Raw genomic sequence first — 22,217 nt, 5'->3', positions numbered from 1 at the left:
CAACGCAGCCAAAAAAATAAGAAAATAATAAATAAATTAATTAACTAAAGAAAAAGACCCCGCCTTGTCTTCTTTCCTATCCACCACAGGTTCTTCACAGTTATATCCTCTTGGTCCTTATGCCTGGAGTCCAGTCAAAATGACCTACCTATCTGCATGGTTATTCCTATCAGCGATTGGCGAATCTTTTAGATAATTTCTACTCACCAGAAGTTGACTGTATCTAGTATTTTTGTTTCATTTCCCTGCAGTGGAAATGCAGGCATCTGTGGGAGAAGGATAGGCGTATGTTTCCACTCCCTCTCCCACTTTGTTTCTCCATTTGAAATTTTGCACAATAGTGTAAAGAAAAGTTCTTGCATCCTCTCTTCCTCTGCCTGAACTTTTCAGTATCTTCCAGACCTTCACACATTTTAAGCATAGGCTTTGCAAGACATGGAAACAACCTAAGAGTCCACTGACGTAAAATGGATAAAGAAAATGTGATATCACACACACACACACACACACACACACACACACACACACACAATATTATTCAGCCATTAAAAAGGAAGGAAATTCTGTCATTTGCAACATTATGCCAAGTGAAATAAGTCAGACAGAGAAAGACAGATACTGTGTGGAATCTAAAAAAAAATTAATTAGAGCTCATAGATACAGGGAACGGACTGGCAGTTGTGGCCAGAGGCAGGATGTAGGAGATGGGAGAAATGGGCGAGGGGGGTCAAAAAGTACAAACTTCCAGTTATACAATAAGTAAGTTCTGAGGACGTAATGTACAGCATGGCGATGATAGTTAACAATCCTGTTAATAATATTTGAAGGTTGCCAGGAGAGTATATCTTAGAGGTTCTGAGCACAAGAAAACAAAACTTTGTAACTATGTGAGGTGACCGATACTGACTAGATTTATTGTGTAATCATTTCACAAGTTATACATATATCAAATCATTATGTTGTATACCTAAAACAAATACAATGTGATATGTCAATTATATCTCAATAAAACTGGGGAAAAAACATATTTTAAAAAAGGAGCATTGGCTTGGGAGGAGAGAGAAGGGGAGTTGGAGACTCAGCTCTGTCACCGACTAGCATGTGACTCTGGGTGAATTGCTTTACCTCACCAAGCCTCGGTTTCCTCATCTGTAAAATGTGGATCACAACAATGCCCACCTCAGAGAATGGTAGCGAGGATGAAGTGAGATGACTGAATTATAAAACAACATGTTTGACACTAACTCCTCAAAAAATAACACACACATACTTAGGAAGTAAACATGACTATTATCCTATATGACAGATGAGGGAAGGAAGATGCAGAGGGATTTCATAACCTGCTCAGGGTCACTCAGGCGCTAAGGGAAAGAGCTGGGATTATGTCAGGAGGAAATGCAGTTCTTACGGTGTGTGACAGAGAGTAAACATTCAAAAAAGTCTAGCATTTGTGACTCTGCTCTACTACAATGTGTTCTGCAAATGTCAATGGGATGATTTGTCTTTCTGGAAAAATGAGTAATGCCCCATTGCTCCAAAGGTTTCTGCTCTTTAACTAGTCCATTCCCCAGTGGCTAAACTGTCATTTTATCATCATAGCCTTGGAGCCAAACTGAGAGTGTGAATTCACATGTTGGCATTGTTCATATTCTCTCTCTTAAAAGCTTGGGCCTTTGGAAACACAATCGTATTTATTTTAATAAAACTGCTTTATGACTTGTTTGCCCTCTAAATTCCCTTTGCTCTTTGGGGAATGCTGCTGACAGGCAGTGAGGCTTTGCTGTGGCCCCTGTGCTGGGATTGTAATTAACTGCCGCGGAGAGGGAGACTGGGGAGGGGGCAGCAGAGGGGACAATAGGGCAGTGCTTTTATTCCAGGGTCTGGCTTCTCGTCTCTTGTCAGAGGAAAGGGAGATTACCCCTGACCTGCTGGCTTAGACACCAGGGCCAGGCCCTGGATAAACAGGCAGGATAAACAGCTCTGTCCAAGGTCAAGAGTTACTCCTTTTAAAAGGCTTGAATGAAAAAAAAAAAAAAGGCTTGAATGTGTGGAAAATGGCAGGGTGGGGTCTGTCGGGCCTCTGCCTCTTTAAAATCTCATGAGTTTGCTCTCTGTAAATCAGTGGCAGGTTATGGTTGCCAGTCTTTAGACGGATAGGTTTCTTCCCGTGAAGGTAGTTTGTCATTCTGTTGTTACTACAATTAAAGGACTCTGCCGGGCTTCCCTGGTGGCGCAGTGGTTGAGAGTCCGCCTGCCGATGCAGGGGACACGGGTTTGTGCCCCGGTCCGGGAGGATCCCACATGCCGCAGAGCGGCTGGGCCTGCCTGTGGGCCATGGCCGCTGAGCCTGCGCGTCCGGAGCCTGTGCTCCACAACGGGAGAGGCCACAACAGTGAGAGGCCCACGTACCGCAAAAAAAAAAAGGAGCCTGCCTCCCTTGAAATGTTATGTTGCCCCAGGGAAAGTTAAAACCAATGAAATGTTTATAGGTTGTCAACCTGGAAGGAATCGTGGAGTGGAGTGTTTGTCAACATGAAGGCAGAGAGCCACCTCCATGGGGGCTGTCTGGACTGTTTGCTGGAATTGCGGTCCTGAACCTTAACCCACAATCCTTGGGTTGTGGGCCCAGGGATCTCAATTTTTAATAAGTTCCCTCAGGTTATTCTAATGCCCAGTGATGCTTGAGGGACACAGATATGGAGAAACAGATTCAGTCACTGAATTACAGATCGAGATACTGAAACACTGAAATTTGTCCCCAAGGAGAGATAGACAATATTCTGGTTTTCTGACTCTTACACAAAAGTTTTTGGGTTTTGTTTGTTTGTTTTCATTTTAGTACATCACAAACTTTACATTGGTGTCTGGTTATCCAAGGTCAAGGCTTAGCTGAGACAGGAGGCCAGGAGCTTTGGCCAATCCAAGCTTTATTATTGCTCAAACCAGGAGAAATAGATTTGGGTGAAAATAACTAATTAAAATGTAATAGCAACGTCAAGGAAGAAGAGGTAGATTAAAAGGAATAAGGATATCTGTTGGTTTGTGATCTATAGCTTGATCAAGAACGTTTCCTTACTACACAAAGCGCTACCTCTTTAAGGCAACTTTATGCTGACATGGCTGTCTCTATCTCTAGTTTGCAAAAATGTCTTATGCCTGTCACATATTTCAAAATGCTTTCCTGTCCGTGACCCTGTTTGATATCCATACCACTCTAGTAAAATAAGTGTTAGCATACTCATTTAACGGATGAGATTCAGAGAAGTAAAGAGACTTTCTTAAGTCTAGTTAGCAACTGACTCAAGCATACAGCATTTTAGAAGGGATATTACCATGCATTTTTTTTTCAGAGTTTGCTATGTGCCAGGCAGCTCTCTGAGCATCTGACATGAATTTTCTCATGTACTCCTCATGACTCCTTTTTGTACTTGTCTAACTTAAACCTCATCCCAGCTCTACAGGATAACAGTGTGTGACTGATGAAAAAGCTAAGGTATAGCGAAGAAATCACCTCTTGGTCATGTCATTCGTCTACTCATTTAACAAATATATGTTGAGCTTTTCAGTTCTGGACATTTATTTAGGCTCTAGGAATAGAGAGGTAAGATGAGACTCTGTTGTCATAGAGATTTCACTTGACTGGGGAGACAGAAGCACTAAACAAGTGAATACATAAACATAGAAATTGCTCTGAGATGAATCAAGAAGAGGCAGGCCTTAGTGAGCATGTGGGCCCAGAAGTGCTCTGTTTTGGACACTGTGGTCAGATGCTTGTACTAGGGCTGACACCTGAAGTTGGTGAGGAAGGAGCGTGCCGCTGACTGGGGAAGAACAAGGGCAAAGGCCCAAATGTGATGAGCATATGTCTCCTGGTCCAGCAAAGAGGCTGAAGCAGAGTGATCTGGGGGACAGCAGTGGGAGATGGGTCTGGGAGACAGCTGGAGGGAGAGTCCTGCAGTGGTGGGGAAAGTCCTATGACTGAGAGGCAGGAAGCCTTTGCAGGGTTCTGAGCAGTGGAGTGACACCAGGGACACAACTGAGAAATGCCACAGGGGAAATGACTACAGAGGGCAAGGGTGGAACCTACCCAAGGCCGTATGCCTACGAAGTGTCCAGAGGTGTTGGTGGGGGCAGGTGTGGTCTCCGTTTTTACATCTGGCCCCGTGGGGAGGCAGAGCTCAGCCCCACGGGCAGGTTTTTCTCATGTTCTGTGTATCCTGTGCTCAACTCCCTCCTGCCACACACAGGGAATCTCCCTCTGTCCAGGGGTTGTTGCCCTCTCTGGCAACCAGCAGACAGAGGCCCACTGAGGCAGGCCAGCGGGCAGAGCCGGGCCAGAGCCTCCCAGGCTGCAGCCTCGGGGAGCCCCACTCACCTTGGACTTCTCTTGATGCAGCTCTATCTGGATGTCTGTGAGCTTGGTCCTGAGGTCTTCGTTGGCAGCTTGAAGGGCGACAATGAGCGCCTCGGGCTTCTCGCCCTTATTTCGCCCTTTCTTGGACATTGTTCCTCTCTGAATGGAGTCTGTTGGTGTTTAATTCCTCTCAAGCAGGGGCTGCCATGTTACTGCTGCTTCTCCCGGGTGCGATGGCTCAGCAGCTACTGCGTGCTGCCCCTCGGGAAGGTCTCTTCAGCCGCTGTCCTAGAAGCCCTGGGAGAGGCAGAGACAGCAGTTACCGCTGTGACCAAGACCTGGGCCACGTGCCCGTCAGGCACTCAGCCTGAGCCGCCTGCACGCGCCTCCTCCCGAGGGCTCCTGTCAACTTGGTGCATCAATTTAGGGCCGGCTTTCTAAAGGGCTTGTTTGGTCACGTCAACGCCCTGCTTAAAACCCTTCAAAGACCTCTGAATACATCTATGAGTATATCTTTCACATCTCAGAGTGCTCTTTATGCCTGAACCTGCCCATTCTCCTAGTCTCACCTCCTCCACATCACTCACTTATACCCTGGCCATAAGGAATGTCTTTTTCTGATTCTTCCTCTCTTCGCATAAGAACTTTTCATTTTTCTCCATCCTCTGCCCAGCCTGCTCACATGGTCCTCCCCGTATCCTCATCCTCACAGGCTGCCACACAGACAGGTTAGTCTGACTAACCTTTATGACTCCATCAGGTCTCAGCTGGCATATCAGTTCCTCCTCGAAGCCTCCCACCTTACCCCCAGGTTAATACACGCCCTTGTTATTCAAGTGCGGTCACCTCCATAATCTGTAAGCTTTGTAAGAGTAGGAATGTGTTGTTTGTATTTACAACTTGCTTCTCAGGATCCATCACAAGACCTGGGACATACCAGGCACTTAATTAGTATTTGTGAAAGGAAGTCACCTATATGATGACCTATGGTCGCCCTACAGAGAGACCCAACTTTAAGAAAATCTGATATATAAAGATCTAGAATTATACAGTGGATAAACTGGGAGAAGTGGGGGTTAATTATGCTGAGTTAATTGGGTCACTCACTTATTTAGTCAATAGGCTTGTATATGTTGTGCTAAGTACAGTATGTTGAAATTGAAATTGTTAGCTTTCCAAGGCAAAAACAACAAACCTTTATCCCTATCTACCTATCTATCTATCTGTCTATCTATCTATCTTCATCATCATCACCATCATCTATCTGATAACGCCTTAAAAAAATAAACACTAGTTGTTTCAAAAATATAGACAAGAACCTTTCCTTCTCAAGAGAGAAGTAAGGAGTAAGGAGGGCTCCCTGAAGACAGTGGCATTGCCTGGAACTTGAGGAGCGGGTAGGATTGTAACAGGTGGAGAAACAGGTGAACCTTGGGTGAAGGAAACAGCAGGTGCCAAGATACAGCAAAGAGAAAGCACAGTAACTATTTTGGGGGAAACGGGGGCCTGATTAGTTACAACCCAGGATATGGTTGGTGGGCATTAATGCTGGAAAGGTTGCCTGGAAATGATAGATTCTGGGAGACCTGGTATGCCATCCTTAGAATTATGGAATCTTTTATTTATTTATTTTTCAGTAAGTAACAAGGAAGCTGTAGGAGCTCTTGGCAGGTAGATGCCCTGATATAGCAGTACTTTGGCGTGGTTATTCTGGTGGCAGAGTGGGGAGAGAATGAAGGCAGGGAGACCAGATAGAAGGCTATTAAACTTGCCAAGGTGAAGGATGATGAAGGCCTAGTCAGAACAGTAGAAAGAGGAGAGAAAAAAGAGAGATGTATCTTGATTTACAAATTCTTAAATGTGTCATAGGAACAAGGAGGTAAGGAAAATATGAATACTAAACTATTAAGAGTCAATGCAAAAAAACCATGACTAGATAAAGAAGATAGTAGAGAGTTTCCCATGCAACCTTTCAGAAAATTGAGTATTGTGTACATCTAGGTGCTTCAGTCCAGAACTAAGGGGAATTCCTGCTGATGACCCATATGTTCTAGCAGCTGCTGCTACCAAGACCCCTGGTATTCAGCCTTGAGGACCATGCTGGGATCCTGGACTTTCTGCCATCTACCCATGAGCACTGGGGCCATGCCCTTTGGAGAGTGTCCCTAGGGAAAGGGGATAGGCTAAGGTTAGGAAGTTGGATCCACCTGTCTCCAGCCATCACGGACCTGTCCACCATATTCCACCCTCGGCTAGATGCTGGAGTTGTCCTTCATGCTTGTTTTGCGAATGTTGCGAAATCATTAAAGTGTATGGCTGGGAGAATTCTAAGTGGTTACCATTCTTTGCTTTTAGAATTGAAATGAATTCAACAAGCATTTATTGAAAATTTGTATGACAAACACCACTAGGCACAAAGATAAGTAAGACAGTACTTAACTCCAAGCAGGTTCTGGGTGAGTAAACTCACACGTATACAGTTAACAGGTTTCTCTTCCTCTAGTTGCTCTCTAGATGTTGCTGGTCCCCAGCGCTTCGTCCAGGTTATCTCTAGTGGCCCCACCTATAGGGTTATGACTCTCAGTGCTATATCCATAGCCCTGACCATTCCCCAAACCCCAGACTCATGTATTCAACTGCTTCCTTACCAAATCCACTTGGACATCCAATTGGTATCTCAAACCTAACCTAACTGATACAGAGGTCTTTTTAACTAGCTCCTCAAAAAACCTTATCCTCCCCAAGTTTTCCCATATCAATAAACGGCACCAGCGCATGCCCAGTTATTCCAGATCTAAGCTTAGAAATCATCCTTTTTTTTTTTTTTTTTATCCCTTATTTCCCTTATCCGGTCCACTAGGAAGTCTGGTTTGTTTTACCTATAAAATATGTCTCACTTCGGTCAACTTCTCTCAAACCCCTATGGTGCTGTCACAACACAGAGGAAAGGACAGTTTGGGAAAAGCTTCCCAGTCACTTCCTGGCCATATCGTCATCTTGAATGAAGAATGGGCTTTTCTAACTGGAGATACTCAAATGGCAGAGGAAGGAACTTGAGAAAAACATGGAGCCACACAACTGATGTATGTAGAGAAGGTTGTGAACTGGGAGAAGAGAGACTGGGGTTAGATTTCACAGGCTCCTGAATAATCGATGATTAAATTTAATTCATAATGATTAGATTTCATTATGGAGAAATGGAGAAACATAGCAGTCTTTGCATATAAGTGTAATAATAATAAAAGCTTACAGTGACTGATTGCCATGAGCCTGTCATTGGATTTAGCAATTAAAATACTGCTCTCATCTAATGCTCACTAAACATAGGGGGGGAAATAAAATGATTCACAGAAAGATTAAGTAACTTGCCTAAGAGGACTGAGTGGAAAGCTGGTGAGGCCCAGATTCAAATCCAGGCAGTTTGAAACTGAGACCCAAGGTGTGTACCCTGGGCTAGCCTGCCTCATATTTGCGTTTTAGAAAGGTAGTTCCAGCAGTGTGATGGAGGATGAGTTACTAAGGAGGGAGAGACTGGAGGCAGGAAATTAGTGAGTCTGCTTCAATGGTCCAGGCGAGAAATAACGCAGTCCTGAATGGGGCCATGGCCATGGGGATGAAAAAGGAGGTGGCAGCTCTGTCACACGGAGACTTTGATGGAATCACGTCCTACTTTTAAACATTACATTCTTCTGTCCCATTGTAAATAACAAGTACCAGCTCTCTGTCATTGCTTGCAGCAAGAATGTGCAAAGCAACAGCCATATTTTACATTTTAATTTATAATCCTTTCCAAAAAATATAAAATATGTGCCTGGCTTCACGTATTTTTAGTCTGGGAATTATTGTGAACTTCATCCCATAAAAGCTGGGGAAAAGAACAGGATTAATAAATTAGACATGTTCAGGAGAGAAAAAAGCATCACAGGAATTTGAGGATGGAATCAATTTATAGATACCTGAGGTAAGCAGCTGTTCATACGTACGGCCCTACATACCCCTCTGTTGGAGAGCAACTTTCCAGTCTTTTCCAGTTGTGACGGGAGCCTGACAATCTCATGATTCTCATATATAATTTCACTAAAATGCTTCTGTTGCTTTGTGCTGCCCCCTCCCCGTTTGGACAGCTTTATTGAGGTATAATTCACATATCATAAAATTCATAACTCAGTTTTTTAGCATATTTACAAGGTTGCACGACCATTACCACAATCCATTTTAGAACTTTTCATCATGCCACAGAGAAAACCCATACCTGTTAGCAGTCATTTCCCATTGCCCACCAAACTCTCCCAACCCAGGCAATCACTAATTTACTTTTTCTCTCTATAGATTTGTCTATTCTGGATATTTTGTATAAATGGAATCATATAATATGTGGATTTATTTTTAATTAACTGGCTTCTTCTACTTCAAAAGAGTCACCCATAATATAGCATGTATCAATATTTCATTTCATTTTATTGTGGAATAATATTCCATTGTATGGTTGAAACTGAATTTTATTTATCCCTTCATCAGCTGATGGGCACTTGTGCTGCCTTTCCTTAAGCAGTTTGAGGTCAGCCTTCAAGAAAGGCTGCCACATGCAGAGGGACACCACCCCTCAAAGGAGCGTGCTCCAGAGCATAAAGGAGAGCTTGAAGGGATCACTGCACACAGACGGAATGTTTCTGGGCCACCCTCAGAGCCCCTGTCGCTGATAACATCTGATGTAGCAGATGATCCGGAGGAGAGACAGAAGCCTTGTTCAACTGAGGGCCAATCCTGGTGGGGGTGGGTGGGCAGGGGGAGACGGCTTCATAACTTAAAAAAACTGGAAGGAATTTTAAGTGATCCCTAGGTTTCCAGCTCTTAGCTACAATGATGGTAGTGCTAGCCTCAGGCAATGCGGTGAGGTACCAAAGGCGAGAATTTTAGCTTATCCTCTGGTCCTACCCTGTCCTTAATCAGACACCTCCCATAGCCACCGAGGCTGAATTTCTCTGTAACCAAGTCTCTGATAAAGATACCAGAAAATTTAGAGACAGGCTCTCAGGAGCAATTGCATTTTAAAATAAGGACCACTGCTTGAGAGCAAATCTTAATGTAGGAATATATTATCAATGGAAGAGTTATAGTCATCATTCATTCAGTGGACATTTATTGAGGAGGAAATACAGTGTAGTGTTAATTTCTCGTTTAAGATTTTAAACTATTTCTATAGACAGCTTTGTTAGGAAAAGCAAACTCAAAGGCTCAATTTTCTTTTTTTTTTCTGTACACAGACCCACAAGGAAGATTCTGAGATCCATTATTTCCTCTTTGTATGGTAAGCAATCTTCGATATTCCAAAACCTTGGAGTGCTGGTCTATAACATTCTAGATCATCATAGCTTTTGTACACATAATTATTATACTCCATCGACTTACTCACCTCATACTGTGACAGCTGAATACTACTACTACCGCTAATTATCACCATCATTATTATTACTGACCATTTACTACTGCCGGCCACTGGGCTAAGCTGTTTACATGCATTATATTTTTAATGCTCTGAGGTAGGAACACAAGTCATCTAGTCCAGTCTCAAGTGTATGACTTATGAACACTTTTTACAGCTATCCCCACTGGGAGGGATTGCCATGTAAATAATGAACTGCAAGTTTGAAGATGTAATGAGTGCTGTAACAGGGAAGCAAACCAGGCACTACTGGAGCACAGAGGAGGAGACCCAATTCCCTGGGGGGGACTAGGGCTGCTTCTAACAGAAGGGATGGCTGAGCAGAGTCTTGAACGATGAGAGATGATTTGTCACGTGGTTGAGGAGATAAGGAAGAAGTGAATAAATGTTATATGAGAAGATTTCGTAAGAATTATGTATACACCAAGACTGTTGATTAACTCGAGTTAGGGGGAGGATGGAGGAGGGAGAAGAGAGAATTTGGAAAGGGCTCATTTTTATATCTGATACTAAGCGCATCTCTATTCTTACACCTCATGTAAAACATTAAATTTGGGGGAGGAGGGTTCCACATGCTGAGCTGTAGACTAAAAAATTGTTTAATAATAGTGCTATTGAAATCTTTCTATATGTCAAACACAGTATTCACCGTTGCACATATAGTCTCTCTCTAAAACATGTTCTCGATGTAGATATCATTTTCCCATTATGCAAGAGAAGACATTAAAAATTCTAAATCTGCCCAACTTTACACAGCTTGTATGTCTATGAGCCATTCATTGATTCAGTTGTTTCTTGACAGCCTATGATATGTCTGTCAAAATTTAAAATCAGGTCAGCCTGATTCGAAAACATTCATTTTAACCACTACATAGCGCTTGTCTCTCCTTTAGGATCAGAAAGGGAATATCTTTTTTTTTCCATCTATTATTAGCTTTAAAATTCTCAGATGAATCAAAAATAAGTCCTGCTCTATAGAAATCAAAGCATAAGGCTGCAAACACATTTCTTGTCCAGGGCGTTTCAAAGATTTAACACAAGGCTGCGTATCATTGCAGCAATGCGCTGGGCCCTGATTGAAGTAGTCACTTAGGGCATTTCAGTGACAAATCCCATTCTTCAGGGCACTTACAACCTAGCAGCTAACATTTTTCCTGCGTGAAATAGGGTAAGACAAGGGAGTACTTTACTCCTGCAAAACAGTGCACACAAAATAGCTATTAAGTCTTAAATGATCACATGAGACAGGTAATTAAATAAGATGGGATTGGAAGCCTGCATCTAGGGCTGTGGTTGAAAAACTTCTTATAGTGTCGACCTGGTTCCTTCAGACAGTCTGACAAAATACAACCAATAGCAGTAAACAGTAATTAGTAATATTTCCCGTGTATTCATTCAGATGGGGTAACAGAGACTTAGTGAAGATTAATGATTGACCTTCATTCAGCCCTGAGCTGGTAAGTACTGACTGGGGAAGATTTAATCCAAGCCGTTTGACTGTAGAGCCCATGTCTTCACTCTATCGCTCAGTGCCTCTTTTGGAGGGTGATGATGAAAATTCCATGGACTAAGGCAGGTGAAGGGTTTAGCACGGTATGTATCAAATAAGAGGTCTTTTTAAAAATGCCTCTTTGAACACTTAATAGCTGCCAATCACTGGTCTTGGCACTGAGTAAATAAATGAAGACAGACATAATCCCCAGCTCATGGAGGTAACATGTTAGTTGGGAGGGGCACACAACAAGCACGATAAATAAATAAGTACTCTGCTAGATTATGACAAAGTTCTATGGGGAAAAATAAAAGCATGGAAGGTGATGGGAAGTGTCCAGGTAGGTCGTGATTTTAGATAACGGAAAGCCTAACCAAGCAGGTGTTAGTTGGCTAAAGACTGGAAGGGGTGAGCCATGCAGATGTCCGGGCGGAAGCATTCCAGGAGTGCAGGGCAAGGATAAGAGCTCAGCAGTGGGCACAGACATCCAAGTTCCAGGAGCTGAAGGAAGCCAGCCAGGCTGGAGACAGTGAGCAAGCTAGGACAGCAGCCAAGTTGAGGGCAGGCATTAATGGGAAGGTAGCATGTGCAGACCATGCTGCGCTTCTTAGGCCATTTCACATCGACTTGGGTTTTTACTCAGAGTGAGGTCCCATTAGAGGGTTTGACAGGAGGGGTGCCCTGATCTGACTTGGGTTTTAGCATCTCACTGACTGCAATGGTAAGAGTAGAAGAATTTTCATAAGCGTGGAAGTAAGGAGACTGGCTTGGAAGCCACTGCAAAAATCCAGCTTAGAGATGGTGGTGGCTTAGGTCAGGGTGAGAGCTGTAGAGGTGGTAAGAGGGACCAGATATAAGCTGCTGTTAATCCTTTCTAAATTGGTGTTTGGCCACAATTACAATGAATCAGTTGTTAAGCTGAGATGCAGAGTCACATAGGGCTGCATGAAGTATTAAACAGTATGTTAGAGTGTTTTTCTCTCTGAAATTTATTAAGCTCCCACTCTAAGAAAGGCATTATGCCAGGCACTGCAGATGAAAGAGATGAGGGTGACTATCCCCGCTCCTCTGAGAGCTTAACTCTAGTAAAATGACAATATACCACAGCTACATGTGGAGGCAGAATGTGGCCGTATGCATTCTTCCAATGAATATCTGCTAGATGCGGTTTTAGGTGCTGAAGATCAATAGATAGGATGTAGATAGAAGACACAAAAATCCCTGCTCTCATGGAGTTTATATTCTAGGAGAGCGAGACAAAAAACGAGCAAGAGAAATATATAAATTATATAGCATGTTAAAAGGTAACGATGAAGGACTTCATAAAGGTCAAACCCATGCCTGCACAACACTGTAATAGGGAAAAATTAGGAACATTGTAACATCCATGTGAAAGGAACTGGCTTAATAATGTGGTATGTCCAGTCTATAAACTAGTAGACAATAGTTATAAGATACATAAGTAGATATAGTGAACCAATGAGACTAGCTGCACTTCAAGATATATTACTGAATCAAAAGAGCGATATGATGAACAAAACACAAAGTGTAATTTTTAATATACACACACACATATACCACCATGTGCACATATATGTATAAGAAGTCACAATACATTTTGGAAAGACACGGATGAAGGGATCAAAAAAGCTTCCCACATGCTTCACATCATTTGCTCCCAGGCCTCCAACTCCTCCCTTCTCAACTGTGGGTCAGTCTGCAGGTCATTCTCCAGAGCTGTGTGGCAGTGTGGCCACTGCAAGATACACTGTGTCGTCCTCTGTGTGATAAGCCCCACCTTCATGACAGCTCTGACAGTGACATACTTTGATCTGTCTCTGGGAAAGCTGAGACCCTTAGAGTGGACAGGTCAGTCCTGGGCAAAAAAAAAAATCTCTTCTGTTTCTTTCCTCTCTCCCAGGATCTTCCTGGGGGTGTGGAGGTGACTGGAGCCTCATTCTGGCCTCTTTCTCTCCCACCTTTGTCACCATCTTCTGGCCCAGTGCCTCACTCCACTCAGCCTTCCCAAGCTCAGTAAACATGATAAGCCACTCCTGCCAACATGCTAGCAGATAAGGTTTGTGTTTACAGACTCTCCCATCCCCCTGACGTGTGAGTTTTATTTTAGAAAGGGGTTTAGGAGACACAGGCATTGCATGAGATTTTATATGAGAAAATTAGTATTAACCATAAACCATGGTACATAAACTCAGTTATGAAAATGATTAATATTAACTCTCCCGGACTTCCTTGGTGGCACAGTGGTTAAGAATCTGCCTGCCAATGCAGGGGACACAGGTTCGATCCCTGGTCTGGGAAGATCTCACATGCCGCGGAGCAACTAAGCCCACGTGCCCTGACTACTGAGCCTGCACTCTAGAGCCTGCGAGCCACAACTACTGAGCCCGTGCGTCACAACTACTGAAGCCCGCGTGCCTAGAGCCCATGCTCTGCAACAAGAGAAGCCACTGCAATGAGAAGCCTGCGTGCAGCAATGAACACCCAACACAGACAAAAACGAATAAATAAATAAATAAATAAATTTATAAAACAAAACAAAAAACTCTCCCACCTTTCCCACTGTACACAGATTAAATGTTATTGTTATTATTAACCTTCTCACCTCCTCCACAGTAGACAGATTGGGAAATGATATTAATAAATCTCCCCATCCCCCAGCCCTGCTTTTTCTGTCACTGGGAAGATATTTGCATGAACTGCGCTGGGCTTAAAAGGCCAAGGATTTTTAATCTTCCCTGGTCCTAGTACTGCCTAGCATTCTTTCTCCTTTTTTTCCTTTTTTTTTTTTTTACAAGTTTATAAATTTACGAAGTGCTCGAACATGCTTTATCTTATTTAACATTCACAATGAGACTCTGAGACATACTATGATCCCCACTTTACGGATGACAAAACTGGCCCTCAAAAGCATGAAGTCACTTACCCAAGTTGTTACAAAGCTGGGATATAACCTAACTTGTCTTCTTCCAAGCACTGTGTTCATGTAACACAACCCAAGCTTGGCCAAACAGACTATTTGTCCTACAGCCTCACCCGGAAGAGGGGAGTGTTTTTCCCTCTTTCTGCTCAAGGACACAGGAGGTGCTGTTGATTATTGGGATGCAGAGGAAGGAGCACTGGAACTACAGTGGAGGTGGCCAGGCTTGTGACTGTCCACAGCTGTGTGAGGGGACACTGAGTGGGAGCCTATGTGCTGCACCTGTGCCTCTTGAGTCTGCACGTCCTTGAGTTTGCACATTCTTGAGTCTTCACTCCTGTGTTTCCCTATGCATGCAACTGTTTCTGTGTCCTTCTAAGTCATCAAATAGAATGCCCCTTCCTGCCTCAGGACCTTTACACATCCCACTCCCTCTGCAGGGTCTTCTTTTCCTTCAGAGTCTAATGATCTCAGCTCAAATGTAACTGACTCAGGGAAGTTGTTGTAGGTTGAATTGTGCTCCCTGATAAAGACATGGTCAAGTCCAAACACCCGGTACCATGAATGTGACATTATTTAGGAAACAGGGTCATTTCAGATGTAATCACGTTAAGACGAGGTCATACTGGATTAGGGCCCTAATCCAAGGACTGGTGTCCTTTTAAGAAAAGGAAAAATTTACACACAAATGCACAAACACAAAGGAGAGAAGGCCTGGACAATGGAAGCTGAGATTGGTGTGACACATCTACAAGCTAAGGAACACCAGGGATTGGCAGCAACCACCAGAAGCTAGGAGAGGAGGCATGAAGAGGTCTCCTCAGAGCCTCCAGAAAGAGCCAACTCTACTAATAACCGGATTTCAGATTTCTGGCCTCCAGAACTATAAGACGATACATTTCTGTCATTTTGCCACCGAGTTTGTGGTCATCACGTTAGCCCTAGGAAACTACAAAAGTCATCCAGCTTTTCCAGAATAGGCCAGGTTCATCTAGTGCATGTTTTCATAGCATCAGCTACTTTTTTCTAAATAGCATTGTATCACAGCTTCTTGTGGTTATATATTTGCTTTTTTTTTTTGATCAATATTTATCCCCCCACTAAAATGGAAGCCCTATGAAAATGGATAGTGTTGGGTTTTGATAGCTATAATGAGGTAAAGAGAAAAACCCCAACAGTGACTAGCATAAAAACAGCACGGTATGCAATGAACATTTTTAAATGAAAGAAAGAGTAAATGAATGAATAGATTGATGATTGGCAAGAAGAGAGAATGGCACTTGTAATTTTGGCCTGGGAGTATGGGAAAAGCATCTGAAACCAAAACAAAGATCTCTGTTTCTCTCTCAAATTCTGTGTCTCTTATCTCTCCCTCAATCTCTGTCTCTCTGATTTCTTGCTTTTGTCAAGTTAGATTAGAACATTTGTCTTTTCAAAAGTCTGTGGGGACTGATAAGATTGACAAAACAGTTCATGGTAACAGGGAAAACTGTCAGCACCAATGCTGATGATAAATACTGTAAAACTGTGAGAAAATGAAAACAAATGATTTCTTTCTGTAAGTTAGAGAAAGTGGATTTTTTTCACTGTCTTATCAAACAGTACAATGATAATTATTTGTACCATCAATTTTGTATACAACTAAAAATGGTAATTTTTATTTAATGAAAACAGCAGAAGTCATATATATATTTTTCCTATCTTTATGTTAGCTATTTACAAACATCATCACATACTCATATATCTTAAAAAGTATAGGAAAATGATGTTGTATAATGGTTAAGGGCAAGAGCTCTGGAATCAGACCCCAGGCTTAAAGATCAGCCCTAACCACTTAGGGTGTGACCTGGGACACATTACTTAACTCCTCTCTGCCCAGCTTTTAATTTCTGTCTCATAGGGTTGTTGTATGGATGAAATAAGCTAATACATGCAAATACATACAAGAGTAATTGGCACTTAGTAAAACTCAATACATTTTAGCATTATTATTACTATTAGACATCTGACAGTTGATGAGACCATGGTAAGTAGTCACTGAGATAATCTCACCTATTTATGCCATAAGTTACAAATTACAAATCATTTTCCGTGTTCATCTTCCAGAATTAAAAAGCAATGAACAGGGCTTCCCTGGTGGCACAGTGGTTAAGAATCCGCCTGCCAATGCAGGGGACACGGGTTCGAGCCCTGGTCCGGGAAGATCCCACATGCTGCGGCGCAACTAAGCCCGTGTGCCACAACTACTGAGCCTGCGCTCTAGAGTCCATGAGCTACAACTACCGAGCCCGCAGGCCGCAACTACTGAAGCCCGCGTGCCTAGAGCCTGTGCTCCGCAGCAAGAGAAGCCAGCGCAATGAGAAGCCCATGCACTGCAAGGAAGAGTAGCCCCCGCTCGCTGCAACTAGAGAAAGCCCGTGTGCAGCAACAAAAACTCAATGCAGCCAAAAATAATAAAATAAATAAATAAAAAAAAAAAAAAAGCAATGAACAAAATAGACTCGTGGATGATGCATGGGGTTAGGGATGACAAAGAGATTTTGCAAACACATTTCTTTGTAATAAGAAGTACTGAAAGCTTAATTAATCTTTTATTTCTGGCAAGGTGGTAGGGGGAGTAAAATGTCAAAAAATGGAATTAAAAATTAAGATACCCTATTTCCATTCTTTTGAAGCAACTAATTTATTTTTATGGTAATTTTTAAGTTCAAATTTTTGCACTTTATAGTCTTAGTCCTGTCAAGTCAAAATTTCAAAGGATTGTTAAAAACTCAGGTTAACAGAACGATTTAAATGGTTTAAAGACTCAGAATTATAATTAATTTGGGGGTTGAACTTCTGATCACACAAATCAGATTTCAGTAGAAAATCAAATCCATTAAGCATATCTGTGGTGTTCGCTCCTTCTCAAATAAATACTTACTTCTAACAACATTTCCATTAACTGGTTTATTAAAGAATTTTATGGCAAATTAATTAATATATTTAAACTGATGATCAGAATAGCCACACTGGAACTTAGCTCTTCTCTTCGTGTCAAAGAAGAACACTCTCATTCCATCTTAGATTTAATGGAGTTGTCTGCTGACAGTTGTTACCACTTATACTGGAAAAATACTGAGGTTTAAAAAATTCCTTTAGGGCTTCCCTGGTGGCGCAGTGGTTGAGAGTCCGCTTGCGATGCGGGGGACGCGGGTTCGTGCCCTGGTCCAGGAAGATCCCACATGCCGTGGAGCGGCTGGGCCCGTGAGCCATGGCCGCTGAGCCTGCGCGTCCGGAGCCTGTGCTCCGCAACGGGAGAGGCCACAACAGTGAGAGGCCCGCGTACCGCAAAAAAAAAAAAAAAAAAAAAAAAACTCCTTTAGTGGTCTATTTTGGCTAGAGAAGATAAAGTTCATTTGAGAGGGATGCCAGCAGCTTGTTATCTTTTAGGGTGTTTCCTGTCTTGCCTTCGTGGCTAATTTTGGGATCACATTTCGATTATGGGCAGCTAAAATAGAAACAGGACTCCTCAGCGGGCTGTCTACATCACAAGTAGTCATTACCCCACGCCAGAACTTCCTGAGAGATGGAGAGGCCATGCAGGAAAATGAGCCACCCCAACAAGATTCCGACAGATCCTATCATTGTCTGGAAAATGGATAGGCTATGCTTGTCAAAGCCACTGTTTTTCATTCTCTCCCACCCCCTCTTTGCGGCTGGTGATTTCCATCTGCAGCTTTTGCAGTCTGGTGTGTAATTTGGCCTCTCCTGACTCCCTGGATGTGCCTTCATGTTACATCTTCTTTTGAGACTGCATCTTTCTCAAAGTTTTCTTATCTCTTAGTATTGGTCAGATTCATTCTTCTTTGTTGTTGAGGGTCAGAGTTCAACTTTGAAAAAAATACAGTAAAGATGGAAACAAAATGAAAGAAAATAAAACATAGAGAACTAAACTGTTTTGACAGGAATAGAAGTTAAGTTTTGTGTCCTCTTGGCCTTTTGACAAAAGTAATGCATATATATGTGGCTCAGAGCTTATCAAATTGTGACAGATGTTGTGTTTGTTTAAGGTTCTACAATGGAGGCCGAGTAACTTGAAGGCATAGAATAAAATAGAAGTACATGCAAGTAAGCCAATTTGTTTTACTGTATGACCATTCCTAGATACAGGACCAGAAGGATTTTCTCGCCTTTCTCAAATTTAGACTGAGGATGAGTATTCATGATCAAATTAGAATCATACCAAACTGAAGACATAAATATTAACACCCAGAGCTTTTTTAAATTAAAGTATAGTTGATTTACAAAATTATATTAGTTTCAGGTGTACAACACAGTGATTCAATATTTTTACAGATTATACTTCATTTAAAGTTATTATAAAATAATGGCTAATATACAATATATTATTTATGTTATACATAGTAGTTTATACCTCGTAAACCCCTACCCCTATTTTGCCCCTCCCCCCTGCCTCTCTCTACTAGTAACCACTAGTTTTTCTCTTTATCTGTAACTCTGTTTCTATTTTGTAAATAAATTCATTTCTATTATTTTTTAGATTCCACATATAAGTGATATCGTATGATAGTTATCTTTCTCTGGCTTACTTCACTTAGTATGATAATCTCTAGGTCCATCCACGTTGCTGCAAATGGCATTGTTTCACTCTTTTTTACAGCTGTGTAGTATTCCATTGTGTATTTATACATATACATATATGGGTGTGTGTGTGTGTGTGTGTGTGTATATATATATCACATCTTTTTTATCCATTCATCTGTTGATGGACACTTAGTTTATTTCCATATCTTGACTATTGTAAATAATGCTGCTATGAACATTGGGGTGCATGTATCTTTTCAAATTATAGTTTTGCCTGGGTATATGCCCAGGAGTGGGATTGCAGGATCATAGGGTAACTCTATTTTTAGTTTTTTAAGGAATCTCCATACTGTTCTCCATAGTGGCTGCACCAATTTACATTCCCACCAACAGTGTAGGAGGGTTCCCTTTTTTCCACATCAGCACTCAGGACTCTTATGGAGTAATTTTTGTACTAAATTTGGCAGTTTATAGATAGCTACCAATCCAGTTAAATTAATGGCTCTTTAACACCAGCTTAAACAAAGAAAAGCCTCTATATTGGTTGAGAGGATAAAAGAGAAAAGCGAACTGGCACCAACTGCCAGGTTTCCTTCCACACCCGTGGAAATGAGCAGAACCCTGCAGGGCCCCCTCCAAGTACAAAACAGAGCAGTTAATGATTAGGACAATCGAGTCACAGACTCAGTGTCTGCTGCACACTCCTGAGTTGTTTTACAGATACTGTAACTGCCACCAGAGGCAAAAGCTAACTGCATGATGACCAGACTATAGCTATGACATAAGCTGCTTCGTCTTCAGAGCAGTACTGAATCTATGGCTAGCACTATACCAAGAACTGGCCTCAAGAGAATGGGATTAACATTATTGTTCACAATAATCTATATCTTTGTGGGCATCAAAATAATTGTAGCTGGCTCTACCCGTATATGTAAGTGGGCAATTAAAATTGTCAGCAAAGAGATGTGACAGACCCATGTCAACATCTTCCACTCTGAGAATATGGCACCCTATGTCAGCATGAAGAAGTTACAGAAGACAGATGTTTGGCCATAATCCCATAGAAATGGAATGATGTTCTGACAAGTGGGGATTTGTTAGCAGCTCTTTGCAGGAAACCGCCTTCAGCAGGAAGCCTCTTTCCCTGTCACTTTAGCAAAGCTATATTGTAACTTTTAACCAGGCACCCCGGTACTCTACTCATCTCTGGCTCAAGCCCATCTTTAAAATCTTTTAATCACACAATACATTGCCTAACTTGTCGGTTCTTTCCATAGATTGAAGAACTAGAAATGAAGAATAAGTAATTAACAGATGACCAGATCTCTTCCTTAGCTTCCCCTTCAGTAATCTCCTGAACAAACTGTGTGAGCAAGATAACATCTACAGGAAGATCATGAGGAGAGGACAAGCCTGCACACAAGCCTGCACTCAGCGGGGGATGGCAACAACTCTGACCCCCTATCTCAGTGATTAACTGAGATTACTTCCCTGTTTCCTTTTAAAAGTTTCATGGCTGAGCAGAATCTTCAGAGGGGGTTTTTGGGGGACACTGATTCCACCATCTCCCCAGACTACCGGCATTCCGATGAAAGTTTCCTTTCTACCGACATTTGTAAGTACGTAGTTGATTTTGTAAGTGGCGAGCAGTGGGATCCCCATTCGATAACACTCCACAGGGTAGAAGACTCTCAAGGATGCAGGCTTTTTTTCCTTAGATTTGAGGCAGGTGAAATTTATGATGGCTTCTCTTAGTCTGCAGTTTGGCTACACAGGTTCCTGTATTTCTTTAGAGAGAGCTAGATGCACTGGATTCCTTCTTATGGCATTATCTAATGGAAACAGCACTTTCCAACTGCAGCAGCCCTAGCCTGTGCCCAGACATGTATGCGCCTCCCTAGCTTCTGACCTGCAAAGCAAGGCTTGTTTCTTTCTTCTCCTACGTTACAGAAGTGGAGGGTCTATCTTTGTGGGGGCAGGGGGAGTGGAAGGGGAAGGGGAGAGAGAGAGTGAGAGAGAGAGAAAGCTCAGGGACTTTTTCTTCATTTATACTCATTTAATGCATACTGATTTATAGGAATTGAGGACTTACTTGACTTAGACATAAATTATATAAAATCAAAACATTTTTTCTGAAAAAGTTATGCAGAATAATACATAGTTCTATTATATTATATATTTTAAAGCCACAATGGATCCAGTATCTAAAATCTGAATATAATATTATGCTAATTTGCTTCCATTTTAAAGGAGAGACAAAAACAAAACAAGATTCTATGGAGATCTTCCCAATATACAGACTGCTACCTGTCTTAATTTTTCTTTTCCCAACAAAGGTTAGGTAATTACAAAAAGGATGTTAAGACAAATCCCTATGGAGGATGGACAAAATTTAGTAAGCAGATGATGAATGCCAGCCATGCTTAAGACTTTTTTCTATATGAAATGAGGGTTATTGAGACTGACACGTTACACAGCTTCAGGGCATGTCACTCGTGTATGCTCCCTAGTGCTCTGCAAAGTGGTGATATAAAAATATATATAATATGGTCTTTCATTGGTGCACTGTGGTCCCCAGAATAATGACATTTCAGCATTAAAAGCTCTTTGCTATCTGGCCCAAACTTCATTTATCACAATCTGTGTAATCTAAGATTTGGCTGTAAAGGATCTATTCGCTACCCACCTTTTGCTGTAATTAACCTATACTCTTCTACCCCTCCTGCCTTTGCTCATGCTGTGACCCCCATCTAATAGAGCAGAGAGTATATACACACCCAAGTATTACATAGGGTATGAAAAACACTAAGGCACACCAAGTTTGTGCTCTTGGTGAAGGAAACTGAAAGAAAATAGAGCTGGAAAGGTAATTTAGGCCAGTTAAAGGCCTTATTTAGTAGGTCACAGGGTTTGCTAATGGTTTGAATAGGTGCATGATAGGAGCAGAGTTGTATATCAGTAAGACAAATGGATTTGGTAAGAAAAGTATTGCAATTGTTAAACAAGACAGAATCAGGATCTAGCCACATTGGATATGGATAAGGATAGATGTAGTGACATTTCCAGGGTAAGAAAAGATAATTGACAGACACATTCTGGGAAGTTGTCTACAGTGGTAAAAAAACAATTAGAGAAGGAGTCTTTTAAGAATAAAACCATGACTAAAGAGAGTGGGTAGAAAGACAAGTGAGGTGGGAATAGGGCTGAGGGGCTTGGGTAATAAAGAGGAATTAAGGAGAATTTCATTTCCATGCATACAGTGAACTAGTTTTCTTGAACATTTTACCCACTTAAAAATTACCTAAAATTTATAGATTAACAACAATAGCAGCATCCAGTAACATAATAAAAATAGGATGCCAGAAATGTAAACAAATACCACAGATGGCTTTATCCTAGGAAC

General features: G+C 41.9%; 1 protein-coding gene across 2 annotated transcripts in view; it reads right to left on the bottom strand.

The window, feature by feature from the left end:
- Window positions 1-22,217, bottom strand: part of JAKMIP2 (janus kinase and microtubule interacting protein 2) — a 170,921-nt gene that overhangs the window by 60,373 nt on the left and 88,331 nt on the right. For both annotated transcript variants that reach the window (XM_032627088.1, XM_032627089.1), the window contains exon 2: window positions 4,376-4,651. In XM_032627088.1, the coding sequence (XP_032482979.1) occupies window positions 4,376-4,504 (129 nt within the window). In that variant the 5' untranslated portion in view covers window positions 4,505-4,651. The remainder of the gene's footprint in view (window positions 1-4,375; window positions 4,652-22,217) is intronic.

Source organism: Phocoena sinus, chromosome 3, assembly GCF_008692025.1.
Source record: "Phocoena sinus isolate mPhoSin1 chromosome 3, mPhoSin1.pri, whole genome shotgun sequence".
In the NCBI taxonomy this organism is placed as follows: domain Eukaryota; kingdom Metazoa; phylum Chordata; class Mammalia; order Artiodactyla; family Phocoenidae; genus Phocoena; species Phocoena sinus.
This window is presented reverse-complemented; position numbering and strand designations above follow the sequence as displayed.